Here is a 20,375-nt window from a genome sequence, read left to right on the forward strand (position 1 = left end):
TTTATGACGTTATATTTTTAGAGTTTGTTTTGAAATGTATTTGTAATTGTTTTTTAAAATATTTTTTATTAAAAAATATATTAAAATAATATTTTTTTATTTTTAATATAGCATATCAAAATATTTAAAAATATAAAAAATATATTAATTTAAAGTAAAAAAAATAAAAAAAATTAATTTTTTTTAAATATTTTTAAAACAAAAAAGTTAACAATACTGTAAACTTGAAATTATTTTTAACCTCAGTGTAATATCGTGCGGTTATATATGGTAAATTTTGTTTTTTTTTTTTGTTGTATTTGACTTGATAACAATTTCTTTTTGATATATACTATTTTTTATCACTGACGCTAAGTAGCATGAAGAATTTCAATTTAATTTTAAGCATAACTTTAAGCATAATATAAAATTGCGTTAATGTTATAGGTGCATTTTAAAATATCATGGTTTTTTTTTTAATTTAGAAATGCAAACATGATTTTTATGCTGCTAGTGATTTCAAGTCAATTTTTAATGTGAAAAAAATAATTATGTTATGAATATATTTTCATGTATAATAAAAAATTAATTCAAAAAAGAAAAAAAATATTATTTATGCTTTATAAAATAAATTAAGAAATATATGAATTGATAAATAAAAAAAAGGTTGTTGATATTAATTAGATATTAAAGTGAGAAATTAATCTTCATAATAGAAATTATAGATAAGTGCACACATGAATAATTTACACTAACAATTTCTTTTATTTTAAATGTTTTCAATTCTTCTCTCTTAATGACTAAATGTTGTTGCTAATAACAAATTATTTTTGTTTTTATAAAAACTTTAAATAAATACAACTAATTCATATAAATTATAAGAGGAAGAAAATTTGATACAAATCAAACTAATCAAGTCACTTTTCTGGTTACCTTATGATAAAAAAATCATGGTCCATATTTTTAGATCCTCAAACCCTAATTTTCAACTCATTTTTACTCGAAAACTCTTCTAAAACATCATTTAAACTTCAAATAACTAGTTAAAACTCAAAACACCCTAAAATCACTCTTACAAAAATCAATTGAATTGAAATAAAATAAATGGAACCTAATATACTTTTCCTGTCATGTTTAGAGGGAAAAAAACATCTTTATTAAACTCCTTAAGAGAGAGAGAGAGAGGAATCCATTGACACAAAAAAACCTCATTTCTGGTGGGTAGAATGTGACTAACTAACAACTTTCTTTTTTTTTCAGCATTTTATAGTGAGTTTTTATTCCCTCTCTCAAATCTAATGACTGAAAAATAAACAATATAAACTTTTTGATTAAAATAAAAATTCTAAAAACTTTGATATTTACCACGCATTGTATCCATGTTTTACATTGTGATCCTCTTTCTTTTAATTTTATCAGTCTACTACAATCTAAAATTTCATTTCATGGGATTAGGTCACAAAATGATTAAATTATATATGTAAAAAAGTATGAGGATGATTCTTTTTTTAAAAAAAAAGATGAAAATTAAAAATAAAATAAAAGACGAGGAGTTGCTTCACTGTTCATATGAACAATGATGCCACCTAAAAACACCTCAGTTTTTTTGTATAATGGTAATTTTGCGTGGTTGACAAAAATTAGTAAAATAGAGTGAATTATAATTGTACAATTAATTTGGTTACATTGTGTAATGTTCATTATTAACATAAAACTAAATTTCCTAATAAAGTTATTGTGCACTCAAACACGAATAACTATTCATTGGAACAATGCAGTGATGAATTTTCCAAACTATCTTAAAATCTTTGAACTGACTATTAGAGGCAAAATAGTCTTTTCACTAGGATCTATTGGTCACTGCCAAGTTAATTAAGGATAAAATAATCTTTTCATATTTTTTCATGGTTAAATAATTGAGAAACCCTTTAAAGTAAAAATTTTAAAATTGATGTACATAGGCTTATTCGTCCTTTCATTTTTTCATAGTAAAATTACTTAAATACCCTTATAGGAAAATTTTCTTTAAGCAGCTCTCAGGGGTATTTTTATGTTTTCATTCTATTTTTTTAATAATCAAGTTGACTTGTGGATAGGTTGGTTGTTCAATAAATAAAAATATTATTGAAAAATAAAAGTTGCTTACATGTGCATTGAACGCATCATCGCGTGTGTTGTTCTCGTGGCACATGAGGTAGCATTTGGTGGCCAAACAGTGGCTTTTGGGTGGCATTCGAATCATCTTAACGATCCTCTTCATCCCTAGGTGGCCTATGTGACCAACCGACCTCTGGTTTGGCATTGACGATCCTTTTTTTTTTTTAATCTCTTCTCCTTGATTTACATATCTAACCCTTTAAATTTGAGTTATGCGGGAACTAGTCGGCCGATTAGCTTGATCAATTTAAATCAGTCGACTATTTAAGTTGTCATTGAGATTGTGACGGCTATAAACAATTAATATTTGCTAAGAACATATATATAGCTTCCTAATTGCAAAATTAGAGGGGGATTCTGAATGTACATCATATACAAACTATTTTAAGTAAAAAATATCAATCCTTGATTAAACTCAAATTTATACAATTAAACCTTTATAATATAGCACAAGAATATACATTCTCATTCGTACTCTCACTATACTTAAACATTTTCTAATCTTATAAGTGTTATGTGGTGAGATATTAAGATATTAGAACTTTTAATTGTAATATTTATTTTATTAAGAGAGTATATTGTGATAACCAAATTCACATTTGTAAACATTTGATAGTTATAGAAAAACTCTTGGTTTTGGTGGGGCATTTTTACTAAGAGAAAAATCTTGAAGAGAAAATATCTTCAAGTGATGTAAAAATCTTTGTGTAGATTCAATAAGTGATCATTGTACTCTAAATCTTGGATAAGTTAAAGAATACAATACTCAAGTACGATTTTGTACTTGAGGTATGGATGTAGATTTATCAAACCATGTTAAAAATAAGTTTGCAAATTCTCTCTTTTATCTCTTTTTTAAGTACTTTAATTATATTGTTGGTTATTGTATTTATTTGAATTAATTTTCATTATTTGTTAATATTAGCGATACACCTAATTCACCCTTTTCCTAGGTGTTATAATTGCCTCAATCATAGAACAACAAGAAAAGAGAAAAGAGAAGAGAAAAGGATAATAATAATAATAATAATAATAATAATAATAATAATAATAATAATAAGACTATGAAGTCACACCGAAGTTTTGATGATGATACCCTTGGTACCATTAAAAATAGCTCGACGAGATGAATCCACTGTCTTTGGGCAACCCGTGTGACTTACGCTGCCCACGTTGGTATCCTTTATTGATGTTTGTGAATTTATCTCATCAAGTTCTTTTTAATGGTTCCGAGAGTGTCATAATCAGAGTCTTGGTATGGCTCTAAAATCTCATTTTTTTCTTTAATGTTCTTTTTTTTTCTTTCCATTACTCTCTCTCTCTCTCTCCTAAAATTAATGTGGAATTGTGGTTTTTACGAAACTATGGCATTTTTCAAAAACAAATTTACCAGTTTGCTATTTTTTTTAAAATATGTTAATTTAAAAAAATCCAAAATTTGTAATATCAGTGGTGACAAACGGGAAAAAACCATATTAAAAAAAAATAATCATTTGAAATTGGAGCTCATATACATATTATAATATTTCAATACTTTTCATATAAAAATAAATGGCATAATGATCTATAAATTTTTTTTTCTCATTTCTCTTGAAATTAATAAGTCATGCTTTTTACATATGATATTTTGCGGTTTCTTCCAAATCTATTTTTTAAAAGAATTTTTTTGACGGTTGCTAGTTTATCAAAACTTTATTAAAAATAAACTATTTTTTTAAAAAAATCTAAATTTTATAACATCATGATATTTGAAGTTATTGTCAAAAAATAAAAAATAAAAAAGAACCATATTTAAAGAAAATAATCAAATGAAAATGAGAGCTCAAATGCAGTACACGTGGTGATGGTCCACAGGGAGTGACAGGACGCTGATTGGTGGCGTAGCATAACTTAGAAGAGGGATCTTCTCACGCTTCTTATGCCCTCAAGCACTGCGTTATTGCATGTGTTTCACGCGCCCCATTGAACAATTGCACATTACTTATAAATAATTAGAAATTTAGATGAAATTGGAAAGTAAAAGTTTTGAAAGGTGAAAAATGGGAAGAAGTAAAAGGGAGTTGGTGGCGAAGGGGAAAATTGGGAAGAAGTAAAAGGGTGTTGGTGGCGGGGGTTGGTGGAGGAATGGTGGTGGGGACACTCATTTTAAAATGAGGTTAATAATTAATTTTATTTCTTAAAGCACAAAAAATATCTCTTGATTAGCAACCAACCAAAAGAAATTGGTGAGGGAGTAGGTGGGTGTGGTACCATTTTTATATTTATATTCTTGAAAGTCTTGAAACACAAGAATATTAAATTAATTTTTTAATATATTTTAATAATTTTAATATATTGTATAAAAAATTATTTTAATATATTTTCAAAAAATAATAATTTTAATACTAAATAATAAATATACAAGCTATACATGTTGATGATGGCACCTCGCTAACTTGATTTTTGGTGTTTTGAAATTATTTTTATAGCATTTTCCAAATCAAATCTCAAATGAAAGAATACTTTGAAAGTCTAAGTTAATTAATAAATAGATAGCTTTCCTACGTTATCATTTGAATTAAAGAGGTCATGAGGAAAAAAAAAAGAAATTTTATCAGAAGAAAATTAGAAGTGTTTAGGTGTGAGTTGGTGGTTTTTCATTCAGAAATACATTAAAATATTTTTTTTTATTTTTAAAAAATTATTTTTGATATGAACACATCAAAATAATCTGAAAATATTAAAAAATAATAATTTAAAACAAATAAAAAAATTAATTTTTTTTAAAAATAAAAATAAACAAGATTGACTAATAAATATATAAAATCTAGTCTCAAAATAGTATGATCATTAAGAAAGAAAGAAATAAATAACACGTGCTTCCGTCACTGGAAGGAAAAAAGTCAAGAACTCTGAGAGAATAGTATAATGGCCATGTCAAGGAAATTACAGGAGAGCATGTAGAGGTTAGGGTTGGCCATCCGAATAAAAATTTAAAACAATTTTTTAAGGATGATTAATTGACTATTAGCCGCATGATCCTAAGGAACAAGACGCCACTTTAGTGGTGATCATTACTTCCATCTTTTGTTTCTGGAGAATAGAAAATGGGGGGTAGGTGGTTCACAATGCTAGTGGATTGTGCCTCTGTCATGAAACACTGTAGCCCAAATCAAGAGAATTGGATTGTAGGCAAGAAAATTGGATTGTAGCATAGGGATAAATTAGGCCATTAGAATATAAATTTTTTAAAAAACAACAAATTAATATAGTAGCAAATTATTATTTTTTTGGATGAAATAATATATTTTTAGATGTTGCGGTTATCAACCGTGACATCTAATTAAATATCATGTTTCTAAAGCACGACATCAATTAAATATTGTGATCGAAAACTGCGATACTATTTAAATTTAAAATTAACAGGTCGATTGGTTTAATAAGATAGTCGTCACATTTTATAAGAGCGATAAAATGAAAGTATGTTATTTTATTTTTTTTACTCTACAAAAATTTTAACTTACTGTACTATTTTTTTTAAAAAAAACCAAAGTAGAGATCACAAAAGCAAAGAATCATAAAAATAAATGCACAGGAGTTTGAACTAGTTTTACCCGGTATCAAAAGTTAGGATAGCACACCTTTTGTTTCCTTCCGAGTGGGGAAGTATAATCAAAGCCTTGGCATCCCCAAAACTCGCATTGTGATTTATCCAAATAGAGAGGGAATTGTTCATCATACTAAGTACCGTATTTCTTTCTCCCGTAAAAATACGAGATTTACAAATTATTAATTTATTGACCCCCATGAGTTAGACTAATTTTTTTAAAATGTGAAAAAATATTAATAGCATAGGTGATTTCTTAATAGTATTACTAAACATGATCAAATGAGTTAATTTTAAAGCCTCCTGACTCAGTTCTTTGTCTAACTCGAGTTTCTAATTAAACCGCGTGGGAGCTAGCTCGACTTAAATCAATCGATTTTATAGGTCTAAATACAACCTTAATGATCGGTAAAAACATGACCTGGTTTTTAAAAAACTTCAAGATAACGACTTTTTTTTTTAAAAAAATATCAAGACAATGACAAATTGTATCGACCTCAACCTCATGCGACCCAGGTCATGGATTATATTGGGTTTAACAAAAAATTTTATAAACTATTTTTATTTAATTAAATGATAAAAGTAGATGCTTATAAAATTGAGCACCAACTTAAAAATACAATCTTATTTGAGACAATTATCTCTATAGAAAGCAAACAAAAATCAATCATGCATTCTATTTCTCAACCAATCCAATATTGAAGGATGAAATAAAAAAATAAATTCAAAACAATTAAAATACTAAAAACAAAAAGAATGCATATCTGGTCGGTGAGTAATTTCATCAAACCTGTGAATCAGGTAACTCAAGCTAGCACGCCAAACATGTGAACCGAGTTATAGAATCCACTGGGTTTATAATTTGTTTTTTTTAACTATTTTTTATTTAACTATATGATAACAAAAATAGACTATTGCGAAATCAAACACCAACCCAATACCGAGATTTTTTTTGAGGCCGTGATAACCTCATAAAATACGAAAAGAAATTAATTATAAAACTAAATTTCCAATATCTAAGGATAAAATAAAAAAAAAAAAACAAGTTAAAAAAAGTTAAACTTTCCATAACCATAAATCAGTTTAACCAGCCAAACCAGTGAAGAGGTCCATGGATTTTACAAAGTTTAATAACATGACTTTTCTCTAAAATAATTTTTTTAATTGTATAAGAAAAAAAATAGACCATAAAAAAGTCAATTTGAATTAAAAAAAATCCCACCACACCCGTAAACTAGGGCAACTTGGGTTGCCCTCACAAACCCGCAAACCACGTTAACCTTGTAGAAAGGAAAAATAAAATAAACAAATTATGAAGCTAAATTCTCAGTCATCTCAATATTAAAAGATAAAATTAATAAAAATAAATTTAAAAAAATATCATAACAAAATTCAAAAGAAAAGGAAAAAAAGAAAACAAAACACCGTGGATTACTATTGTAATCCATAATGCAATTGGTGTAGGTAAACAGTGGTTTCCTCACGTCCTTCAATTTTTATTGCTTTATAGAGTTTAAGAACATGACTTTTCTCTAAAACTAATTTTTTTAACAATATGAAGAAAAAAAAATAGACTATAAAAAAGTCAAGTTCAATTAAAAAAAAGAAAAAAAATTGGACACCCCACCAAACATATAAACCATTACAACTCGGGTTACCTTCACAAATCTGTAAACCATGTTAACCTCATTTAAAGATAAAATAAAAAGAAATAAATTATAAAGTTAAATTATTAATCATCTCAATATTAAAAAATAGACTATAAAAAAGTCAAGTTCAATTAAAAAAAATAAAATTAGACACCCCACCAAATATATAAACCATGACAACCTGAGTTACCTTCACAAATCTGCAAACCACGCCGACCTCATTGAAATACAAAATAAAAGGAAATAAATTACAAAGTTAAATTATCAATCATCCTAATACTAAAAAAATAGACTATAAAAAAATCAAGTTTAATAAAAAAAAGGAAAACAAATTAGACATGCCATCAAATATATAAATTATAACAACCTGGGTTACCTTCACAAATCTGCAAACCACGCTGACCTCATTGAAATACAAAATAAAAAGAAATAAATTACAAAGTTAAATTATCAATCATTCCAATATTAAAAAATAAAATTGACAAAAACAATTAAAAAAAACCATAACAAAAAAATAAACAAAAGGAAAAAGAAAAAAAAAGGAAACCATGTGTTCAAGGAACACAAACAAGAAAAAAAAAGTCAATGTGGGGAAACATTGTAGCAATCCACAGTGTTTCGTGAGAAAAACTATAATGTTTTTCCAACATGTTTTAGTTGTTGTTAATTTTTATATTGGGTTATATGTTATTATACAAAACATTAAAAGACATGAGAAAAATATTGTTCTTTACGCCACTTCTTACACAAAGATAAATTACTATGTATTGCTACAATGATTTGTTTTTTTTTTTGTTTTTTTTTTTTCATTTATATTTTTCAATGACACCCTTATAGGCCCAAATTGATGACCAATTAAAGCATATTGATTAGTGAAGAGCAAGATTCAAATAAAGGGGACCAAACTGAAAAGGGAGGTAAAAAGGGGTTGTTGTTTTAAACGTGGGGTGAAATGTTCACTTTGGTCCATAAACTTTTCAAATTATAAAATTTTGGTCCCTCAAAACTTATGCAATTTAGTTTTGGCCCCAAACTTTATTTTTCTTATTTTTTATCCCTGATTTGAGAGAGGAGAGAGAAAGTAACAGAATTCCGGTGATAAAGAGAGAAAGTCTTGGTTGACACCAATTTCATCCATGAAAAATGATGATTTTAGTGTCAATAAGTTCTTTTTAATAGGGAGAGTTATCCTAGGTGTTATTTTCCCTTAACCTTACCTGAGATAGTAGATTTGAGTTAGAAAATAATTTTGGTTTTGAGTTGATTGTGGGTTTTTAGGCCAATTTTTAGGTTGTTTTAGACCATGTATATGTTTTTCAAGATGTTTAAGGTTGTTTTTGGTATTTTCGGGTCAAAATATGGTTGAGAATGAATTTTTTATGGTTTGAAATATCATAGGCCCGACCTTTTAGCGGCAAGAGGTCATTAGAATATAAGCAGGGTAAGCGACGCATCGCCTACTGTTTTTTTAAATAAGGAGTGGACAATAAGTCGTCTGCCCCATAAGAAAAAAAAACAGAACCCTGGTGCGTGGGCTACTCTACACCCGCGTGCTTGGGCCAACCACACCTAAGAGCTTGAGCCTTTTTTCTTCAATTCGATCCATCAAAATCAGACATTTTATTGATTTTTCTTACTTTTTTCTTTCAATTTCATTGTTTAATAATTTGTTGATTATTGATTGGACAACATAATTTGTTTTGGTTTGATATTTTTATTATTCATTGAAATCTTAAATAAATACCTCGATATTTGGTTAGTTCTTAATTTTACAGGTTTTTATTTTAGATAAAAAAAATTATATTAAAAAATATATTGAACCCAATTGAGCCCATGATCTAGGTTACGAGTTTGAGTAGTTAACTTTGGTTGGTTAAAAATCTGACTTTATATTTTTTTAGGTTGCATAAATAGTTTTTGATTTATTTAATTAAATAAATGCATAAACTTTTCAATTCAAGATTGAGATTTTTTTTATGTCAAAAAACTTATAAAAAATGATGTTGTATTAAAAAAAATTTATTTGATCTATAATAAAGCGTGGATTAGATAACTAATTTGTAATTATGAGAAAATAGAACTCCTAAATGTTTTTTTTTTTAACAGATAATGACACTGTCACATGAAATTTTAAACATGTACTTTAATTTTTTTTTTGTTTAATGTCATGTTTTGTCCTGGTTTTATTTATTTTTTCCCATCATTTTATTATTTAAGTTTGATTTATTAGAGATTAAACTTTATAATTTATTATGGTTTGTTTTTTATGTGATTATCTTGATCTTATGATTCGTGTCATGAATTTAGCGAGTTAACCTGAGTGACTTGATTTTTTTTTAATTTATATATTTTTTTCAATTTCATCATTCAATATTTAGTTTAGAAATTAAACTTTATAATTTATTATAATTTGCTTTGTGTAAGGTTATCCTGATCTCATAACCCATGTCACGAGTTTTATGGGTTAACCTAGATGAATTCTAGATGTTTTATTGTGTCTTTTTTTAGATTGAGTTTTTTTTTTTCTAATTTCATCATTCAACAATGAGTTTATTGGGAATTTGGGTTCATAATTTATTTTAATTGGGTCATCTTGGTTCGCGAGTTTGGCAGGTTAACCGAGGTTGAATTGAATTATTTTTTTTCAATCTCATCATTCAACAGTGAATTTATTGGAAATTGAACTTCACAATTTGTTTTGATTTACTTTCTATGAGTTATGATGATCTTATAATTCGGTATGAAGATTGGAAGGGTAACTCGGATTGACCCGAATCAATTCAATACATTGTTGTCGCAATATTTATAAAAAAAATATCATTTTGAATATTTATTTTGAGTCAAATTATGTTTTCACTGATTATCCAGGTTGTCTTTGAACTTGTCAAGGCGACCAAGTCACATTAGATTAATCCCTTACGATTTATTTTTTTTCTTTTAGAAAAAATATTAGCAACATCTAATTTTTTTTATTAAAAAAATATGATCCAATCAGAAATAATCTAAATCATTACCATAAATAGGTGAATAGGTGATGGAAAAAAAAAACTCTAGAGGTTACTAAAACATCATTTGATTTAAGAGATTCTTATGTAACGTGGTATTTGAATCTACATTATATTTGATTCTATGAATTGCAAATCCATCAAGAATCAAGATTTTGGCAGGGTTCTTTTGGAAAATAATAATAAAAATAAAATTTGTAGGCCCTTTTTCATTAGGCTCGGAGGAATGCGAGAAAATCCTTAAATACTGCAAACTTTATTCCATAAATATTCTGGGTAAAGTACATGCCATCTTCTGTAGATTCGTGCACGGTCAAAAGATTTACATTTGTACGAAAGACCCTTCCAACTCACCGAACCGCACAAAAAATTATTTTTCGAGGATGAAAATCAACCAGATTAAATGCGTGTTTGTATTTAAGGTGGAGGATGAAGTTGGGTGTAGAACCCACTAAAAAAGCCATAAAAAACAAGAAAAATTAGCTTTTGTAGTTGAGTTTTGTGCATAAAAGAGTTGTACCCTACCACAACCTCAACCACAAAAACTAAACCAAACACACCCTAAGTTTTTTCTTCGAAAGCGATTCGAATCGGGTGCGAGGGCAACTATTTTGTTGTGGCATAATGTTTCTAACTTGTAAAATAATAGAATTAAACTATATAGTAAAAGAAAGGACAACAGTGAAGCTCCTTTCACTTTTTTTCCCATCTTTTTCTTTATAATTTTCAACCCTATACTTTTTTTATTGAATATTTCTATAACCTAATTTTATGGGATAAAATTTTAAATTGCGGTAAAAAAACAAAATTAAAGAAAAGAGAATTACAATGTAAAATATGGATAAAATACATGGCTAATCTTAGAGTACCTAGAATTTTAATTTTGATTCTAAAGTTTATTTTATTTATTTTCACTCTTTAAATTTAAGAGATGAAAGAGAAAATAATCCAAAAATGATGAAATAAAAGCTAAGTTAATTTTTTTTATTATGTTGATTTTATTTTTTAGAGAGAGGTGGGAGTATTTCATGTGGTTAAGTGCTTTTTGAAATTTATATTGTATTTTAGAGGTGCTTTTAAAAAACAAAAGCTAAAAATTAAAATTTTAAGTTAAAAAAAAAAAGTATACAACTTGCTGCATGCTTTTAAAAATAAAAACGAGGAGACGACTCTTTAGTTAAAAAAACCCAAGCAGTCTAAGCTTTTCTAAACATGTGGGCCTTGTGTCCATCGGCATCTAGCCTCTCTTTTATTAATATTTTTTTAATCTCTTTCAATTAATTACATTTAACCTAAACTAAAAAAAAATACACCTCACCAACTCTTATAGAACTGCTCATCAGATCAGTGTTTCGGTGGCTATGGATAATTTGCAATATTTGACAATTCCGACTTCACCTACCATATTTAGACTGAATCAATTTTCATATTTAATGGGTAAGGTCAGTTTTAAATCATGGTAAATCATCTATAAGAGGTCCACTAAGGAGTGAAAATATTAATTTCATATTTTATTAAAAAAATAATTTTAAAAAACGAAAGCTAATAAGAAGCTAAACAATAAAAGAATAATATCAACGATAAGAGGTGTAGCTCAACTGGTCACGTTTTGAGTTTGCTCCCCAAATATCACTAGTTTAAGTTCCACAAATCTCAGGGCCACTGAAAGTTTAAACGATCATTAACTTCAAGGTTTCAAGGAATTAATCGAGGTGCGCGTAAACTGTCCTGTTGGTAATATTGTTTGTAAGTCATCATATATTCCAATTTTGATAATTTTGTTTCTTGATTCAGGGAGAGAGAAGGAAGAATTAAGGGGAGGATTTCTCTTAAGGAAAAACAATTAGAGGACTCAAAATGAAATGGAGTTAAGAAGTAAGGACTGCTTTTAACCTAAAATTAGTGAGCTGTAGGTTGACTTTTCTGCGAAATAGCGTCGGTGTTGAATGAGGACCATTTATTGCCCAGATTCAGATTCTTTTTTTTAGCACGTAGTGTAGTGTCGGTCTACAACTGGCACCTCTCAAACAACGATCTAATCAAGAGCTAATCGCACGCGCCTTTACTTGGGCGTGACACGCTCTGTATAACCGACACCGACTCTCTTCGTGCTTGCTCCTTCGAATTTCGGGTCGGATTTAAAGGTAGTTGAATCCTATCATATTTTTTAAATCATATTTCAAATCAGTGTTTTTAAACCCGGTCTTGTGATTGGCTTGATATAAAACTCGGGTTATGAGTTTTAACTGGATCACCTGGGTCAACCTTAATTTTTTTTATAAATCAAAATGATGTTGTTTTGATAAAAAATAAAAAATAGTTAACGAGTTGCAATCAGGTTTTTGACCGGGTCTTACCGGGTCAACCAACTAGGTCAGCCGGATTTTTAACTACCTTTATTTTTTTATAAACCTGGCTCGGTTTCAATTCTAAATCATTTGAGTCCCAGGTTGACATACGGGTCGGATTTTAAAAGTACATTTCAAATCTTATAATTAATCAAAACTGATAATTTATATTACATGAGATAAGAAAATTAATGAGCAGGGATTAAGTGACTTTCACTTTTAACATGTATTAAAATTATCAGTATTTATTATAAATTTAGTGTTATTTTAAATTATCAGTAACAATCACTCTTGTCTTTCGAAGATTTTTACTGTATAATACTTTCCCTTTATTGTTTAACATGCCAACACAATTTTTATTTTTATTTTTTATTTATAAAAAATGAATCCATCATCTTATATAATATAATACAAATAACTCAAATAACTAATTAATTCATCCAAAATTTATTGTCCATACAACACAATTTCTCATCTTTTTTTCACGAATTTAAAATCTTATAAAAATCAAAACTTAATCCTCAATTTTTAACATATATTTGTTTTTTCTACACTTGGATTTCACTTAAATTTCAAGTTGTATGTCAATTTCTTTTTTAAAATCCTAAGAAAAACCCAAATTAATTATCATCAATTAATGTTTATAAAACACTAATTAAGTGAGGATTACTTATTTTTTTACCCTACTTCATTATGAAACATGTGCCGGAAGAAAGGAAGGCTGTTGGAATTAGGAACTGATGGTGAAAGCTTTTCAACAACAAAGAGGATGTTGATATGTTAGTCTTAAAAAACAATACAAGCAGTTACAACTACAGATATGAAGTACTCTCCTCCTAACCATGATTCTCTTAAGAAATGCAATTAAGTAACAAACAACTGAACAACTCTAATTTATAGTGAACTTCTAATTCTTGTTTAAAGACCATTTTTCATAAGATTATAGTTTTGAAACCCGGTCTAGTAGGTCGACACGGGATCCAGCCAACCTAGAGCTAAAACCGGGCCGAGTTTAAGAAAAAATAGGGAAAGTCAAAACCCGGGATGACCCGGCAAGACTCGGTCAAAAACCCGATTGCAACCCGTTGATTTTTATTACTAAAACAACGTCGTTTTGATTTTTTTTTAAAAATTAGAATTAACCCGAACGATCCAGTCAAAACCCAAAACTCGAGCCTTAAACCAGGCCAACCACTAAGCCGGGTTTAAAACTCTGCATAAGACTAGCATTGTATTTATAAACAAAACCTTTCTCATTCATTTTTATCTTGTAAATCCATTTAACACAAATTACATTTTGCCCCTTTAGAATACTTGTTAACTCTAGGCATAGTTCCTTCTGATTGCTTGAATCTCCTCTTTAATGGCCTTGTGTCATTTTGTTTCTATGATTGCTTCTTCAAAAGTAATATAATTATTTTCTATATGTAAATAAAATTTTTTATTAAAATTTACAGACAAGTTTTTGTTATGTTAGCCCAACTTGTTAGAATCCCAATTCCACTTCCTTTTCTCGTAAAAAAACAACATCTCGAATGATGATAATCTTTTGAGTGATTGGATCATAAAGCTTGTAAGTAATGAAGAATCAATTATGCCATGAAAGATGCATCTTACACCTTCATCATCAAGCCTTTTCCTTTCTAGTGTGTTGCTCGTGCAAAGGCTACGCAACCAAAAACCTTGAAATGGTTACCAATCGGCTTATGAAATGCCTTTTCTTTCCATTGGAAACTAGATGAGGAGGTCTACAAATGTCACAGTGGATCGATCACTTTAATTGGACATGCTCTCGTTATCTTCCTTTATGGGAATGACTCACGGTGCTTATCGTTCAAATTGATTCAAGAATATTTTAAAAGAATAAGAACAGATTTAAAACTACAATTATATTAATAAATGATGAAATATACACTCAAAAGTTGAGCATATAGAATAAAAAACTTATAATTATTGCAGTCTCTACGTAAAAAAGTCCAACAGGTGAGCTTATCGTCCAAATTCAATCCGTTTTTGGTGCTTTCGTGGGCCATCTTAACTTGTTATTTGACAAATCTTAATCTTCTAATCACAATCAACAGTAGGTGTGTGCGCACCCAACTTGGCAGGAAATGGAGCTCTAAGAAACAAGACTTGAAAAACAAACAGCTTCAGTAGGCGAAGACTACAAAAAAACCACCACGAACCCTAACTTAGTCGGAGATTTTGCGTGGTTGGTGAGCTTTGGTAATGTTCCTTTCACCACCAACCATTGATGGCTACATTTTACTACTCCCCCTTTTCTGTTTCCTCCTTTTCAAGACATTCTCAACCACTAAAGCGCCTAAAGTTAACCCTTGCGTCATACATATATTATATAGTTTAAGCCTCTCATGTGTTCCATGTTTATTATTCAATTTAGTGACGAATTAGCCGTATAGTAAAGCCATCGGCTCCTCCTAACCCCTGGGATTTGCCGGTTATCCTTCTACATTTGCCAGGTTTTCTTTTTTATGGCATTGTAATTAACACCACACCACACCACACCACGGCCTCGTGGCTCTATCACCTTGCAAAATCACAGCAGACACCGCTGCATGCTTTTGAGTTTTGTTTCGTGTTGCGTGCACTTGTGGGTTCTTCTCCATGGACCGGTCCGAAGTCATGATTCCATCAGTGTCCATGGCCATCTCCTTCGGCTATGATTTACGAAGCAAAGCAGCAATGGATCTATGCACATGGAGGGTTGTCCAGATGTGTCCTTCAAAGCATGTGACTATTTTATTATTTATGGTTACCCACTTCACTTCTCTAGGGTTTTCAGACTGTACAAATCTTTTTTTTTTTGCCTTGTAATACTTATATTTGATTCAACAAAAATAAATAATTTCTCTCAAAATTCCTGTTTTTCCCTTAACTAACTTGTAAATTCCATTATCATCACATCCGGTCAATGATTACTTGGACCATATTCAACCTAATTTTTTTATTTAATATATTTTTTTTTTGATAAAATGATTGTTTTTTTAAAGAAAAAAGATGAAAAAAAAAAACATTGCGGGTAGAACTTTTTTATTGGGTTCAGTTGTGGACCAAGATGATTTTGATTCAAGCCTGTAGGGTTACTAACATCTATGGGCTTATAAAGCCTTTATTAGACGACTCCTGAAGCTTTATTCTATTCAAGCCCAATTGGATTTATTTTTTTTTTCATTTTTTTATCCGCTCTCTTTGCAAACTGCTGGCCATGCACATTGATTAATATTAACAAAAGATTAATTAATTTAAAAAATACTGTTTATCCACCGTTCACTGGAACAGTAATGTAATTAAAGTTTTGCCTCTCACGGGCTATTGAAAACATTAAGATCTTTTCACAGCAAATATTAATTATTACTGAATTAATAAGGAATAAATAAGGTTTATTTTTCTTTTCAATTCTAGTAAAACAATAAAAATATCATTGAAATTAAAAAAAAACCTAAAACACAAAAGATTTATTATTTTTACCAAAAAAATCCAAATTTGTTCCTCTTTCATTTTATTTTATTTTTCTATGCTGTTGTTAAAGTTATTTTTCTTTTCAATTTCACCATTCAATCAATTTTATGTTAATTTTGACCATCATTCTTTTGATTTTTTGGGTCCTTTAATAAAATAAAATATTTATTTTATATTTTAATTTTGATCATCATTCTTTTAATTGTTTTTTTTTTGTTTTGAATCCTTTTATATAATTAAAATTCTTTTTTTAATTTTATCTTTTAATATTTGATTGATAAAAAATTGGGCTTCATAATTTTTTTGAATAGGGTGCTTCGAAATCTAATGACCCAGGTCACGGGTTTAAAAAGTTAACACATGTTGATATTTTTTTTTAAATAGGCTTTATATTTTTTTTATTGGTTATTCTAATCTCATGATTTGGGTTATGAGTTTGACAAGATATCTCGAGTTGACTCGACACTAAATATCGAGGTTACAAGTTTGTCATATTAACTCGGGTGACCATGCCTGATTTTTCTAGGTCTTTTTTGACCTCATCCCCCCCCCCACCCCCGTATTTAATAGGATGCAAATTGAGCTACATCGTTTGTCTCATTTTGATAAAATATTTTTCCCCAAGTTATCGTGATTATTTTTTAAAATTTAATCTCTCTGTCATCATTGTTTATTTTTTATTGTCTAATTTAAATAAAATCAACTTATTCGATCCAATTGGGTCTATGACCCAAGTCACTGAGTTTTTTTTTTTAAATGCTTACAACACTTAAATATCATTTGTTTTTACGAAAAAAATAATAATCCAAACCTGTGATGAAACGAGAAAACCAAAGCTAGTATCATTATAAATAAAATCTATGACGGGAAAAAAAAATATAAAAATATTTTCACCTTATCATCTTTTTTTTCAAAGTAGATTTCATGGAGCAACATTAATTACTCTCTAATAATTATAAACTTTTTTGTAATTTACGAGTTAATTGAGTTTTTTTTTTAGTTTTGTTTATTGAATTGTTTTATAATCCGGATAGGCTTAGAACAAACTGTTTTTTATTTTTTTAATTATTTTCTGTCAATTTATTTATTACTATTATATTATTTAAATTACCATTTAAATCCAATTTTTTTCATTATTATTTTTTTTACCTTGAAATTGTTTTTTGCTCGGTATCAATCTAGTAGCTCTCTAAGCCTGCTTGGGAAGCATAGCAATGTTGAATCCCTCGATGTCTCAAAAGCCCATTCTACCTCACACATTGAGAATTTTATGGTGTTCGGTATAATTTACCCAGGTGCATTACAAGAACATTCAACTAGTGGAATTAGCTCGTCTTAAAATTATAGCTTCGACTCTTACTATATTCCTTCATCTCCATATCACATGTCTGTATTTTTTCAGAATTCATATAAATTCTCATTTTTACCGAATCCTCACATTCTAAGCTTTGAATGCTTTCTAAGTCCGACACTTGAACAAATATTATTAAGATTTCTTTCAATACAAAAGATTTTGTTCGAGGTTTCTTGAGCATCGGTTGATCCTCTAAGGGTCAGAAGATGGTTCTACTGTTACCCAATTTTCCAGTAGACGAAGGACTTTCAGATCATTTGAGGCTATTTCCTTGTAGCAAAACCCATTTTCAATCAGCTATAAAGAAAACTAGGCGAGGAGAAAATAATGGTTAGGACTGGCAGATTGCAGGAGAAAGACAAATCGCTTGGACAGAGCCACAGGCTCTTGATACAATGTTCTTATTAAGGTACTGCACTTGGGCAAAAGGTCATAACACAGAGTACAGAAAGTGAATATCACCTTAATTTCCTTAACAAAGCTTGTGCTAGCGTTAATGTATGTATAAATTTATACCTTGGTAATAGAAATGAACATATGTGAATGAGTCTACAACTTCTTCCACAGATCTTTAAACCCCCAAGATGAAAACGAATGCAATTTGTGCTCTAAAATGTGAGGAAGCAAAAAACTCAAATCCCAATCCATGCTATACCTAAACCACGGCTAATGGCATTGCCCGATCAAAGCTACCACGCAATGTTCTTGCCCTTAATGGTCTCTTCTTCATTGGTTTGGTCTCCACCTCTTTCCCTGCCATGCCATTCCTGAAAGGAGAGTGTAAAGCCGGAACCACCAATTGTGTGACGCCGTCTTTAGCTGCTCCACCATGAATGAGCACTCTGGTGATGCCCACATAGTGCAAAGACTCAGCAATCTGTAAGGCGGTAACACCCTTATTAGTCCGTGCTTCAACGTCCGCCCCTTTCTTAACCAACAACTCAATCACATCTGCATGACCAGACTCCACAGCACAATGCAATGCAGTGTAACCATCTTCATCCTTTGCATCAACATCAATTCCCTTTTCAATCAAAACCCGCACAGCATCGGTTTTTCCTTTAAATGCAGCTCTATGCAACGCAGTCCATCCGTGTTGGTCACGGCCATTGATTGCTGCCCCGTTTTCAATCAACCTGTTGATGGTCCTCACCTCTCCCTTGCGTGCAGCTATGCATAAACTGTCACCCAATTTCAAGGCATCAAAAAGGCGAGCGTGGCCATGTTCTGCAGCAATATCATAGGCAATCTTGCCGTTCTTATTGCGGATGTCTTTATTGGCACCTTTATGTAACAGCAGCTTGACCATGTTCTCATCTCCCAATCCTGCAGCTATGTGCAGGGGTGTATCGCCATCTCCATTATTGCGAATATCAGCTTTTGCTCCACTAGCTAACAAAAGGCGTGCGCAATCGCGTCTACGCTCCTCGACAGCAAGATGCAAGGCGGTATTTCCATCCTTAGTGAGAGCGTTGACATTGGCTCCTTTAAGTAAAAGAAGCCTTAGCACCTCCAAATGGCCCCCTCCAGCTGCAAGGTGGATTGGACCCCAAGTTGAGGACTGTGATCTTTCTGTGCTGGCTCGACGAGCTAATAAAAGCTCAACAATCAAAGCCTCACCAGATCTTGCAGCTGCCTCAAGTGGACTATAACCTGATCGGCTTTGAAACTCCACATCCGGCTCAAATTCAAGAAGTAACTGTACAATGTCTGCTCGGCTTTGAGAGATGGCTAAATGAAGTAATGTTTTCCCATGAAAATCAACCGCATCAGCTGGATTCCATGCCGGGTCACTATGCTCGAGTACTTCTCTGATCTCATCCATTAAGCCATCCATAACTAGCTGAGCAAGAATTGGCGACCCAACAAACATGACCTTGATGCCACTATCTATGAACACCTGTTTTTTCCTGGTTGTGAACCAGTCAATAGGAACTGCATCCATACTTGATGTAGCATCTTTGATTGCTGCGCCAGGAACCACCACGCTATGCAAAAGAAACGAGTCCTCACAGTGAGGAAATGTCTCTGGAAGAAGAGAACCTGGAGAGAGATGATATGTGATCTCTATAGTTAGTGTTGCCAGAGGAGATATGATTCCTGACTGTGGCTTGATCGTGTACCGAGTCTTGTTCAAGGCCTGGATCCTGAAGGCCACCGGCATAGTGTACATAACATTGCGGAGAGTGAGTTCACCATAGCATTTCTGTCCAGGTTCAATTCTGATAGATACAAGATTCGATGGCTCCAAACCAATAAGCCTGTCCATTTCTCTTCCAGTGAGCCAAGTGACCTACCTGGCTATTACTGTACAGGTAATCTCGATATGCTCCGAATGGACTCTTGAAGTCTCTGTTTTACTCTACAGGTTCTTTCACTGTGATTCTTGATGGGTACTAGGGAAAGATAGAAGCCATGAAGAGAGGAATTGGAGGAGGAGGAGGAGGTTGGATTGGAGTATTTTTAAGGCAAGAGGAGGACAGAGGAAAGCCGGCTCTAATGAGAGAGTGCCAAGTGGTGGTGTTAAAAACAATGAAGACTTGTTCCATTCCCTGTCTTGACTGTATAAATCCTAGGCATAGCTGTATGAAATTAAAGAAACACAGGAAATTACTCGGAATTATTCTCTGCAAGTCACTTTCAATGATGCACTGTATTATGCATCCAAGGACTCATATTTTATTGTTGTAATGGAGTTTACTCCAAAATAAATCATTACAAAACGGTATCTTTGCAGATAAGCTACTGTTCATGGAGAATATATGAACTGATGTGAACACATGAGCTCTTTGAAGATGCCTGTGGCCTTGACAAAAC

At 30.6% G+C, this 20,375-nt stretch overlaps 1 protein-coding gene across 1 annotated transcript; it reads right to left on the bottom strand.

Annotated features, from left to right (window-relative positions):
• Positions 1 to 17,925: 17,925 nt before the first annotated feature.
• Positions 17,926 to 20,375, bottom strand: LOC7482367 (protein VAPYRIN). Its single transcript, XM_002319675.4, has one exon. It carries the CDS (start codon positions 19,825 to 19,827, stop codon positions 18,214 to 18,216), a length of 1,614 nt encoding a protein of 537 aa, XP_002319711.2. The 5' UTR covers positions 19,828 to 20,375; the 3' UTR covers positions 17,926 to 18,213.

This window comes from Populus trichocarpa, chromosome 13 (genome assembly GCF_000002775.5).
Source record: "Populus trichocarpa isolate Nisqually-1 chromosome 13, P.trichocarpa_v4.1, whole genome shotgun sequence".
Taxonomy (NCBI): Eukaryota; Viridiplantae; Streptophyta; class Magnoliopsida; order Malpighiales; family Salicaceae; genus Populus; species Populus trichocarpa.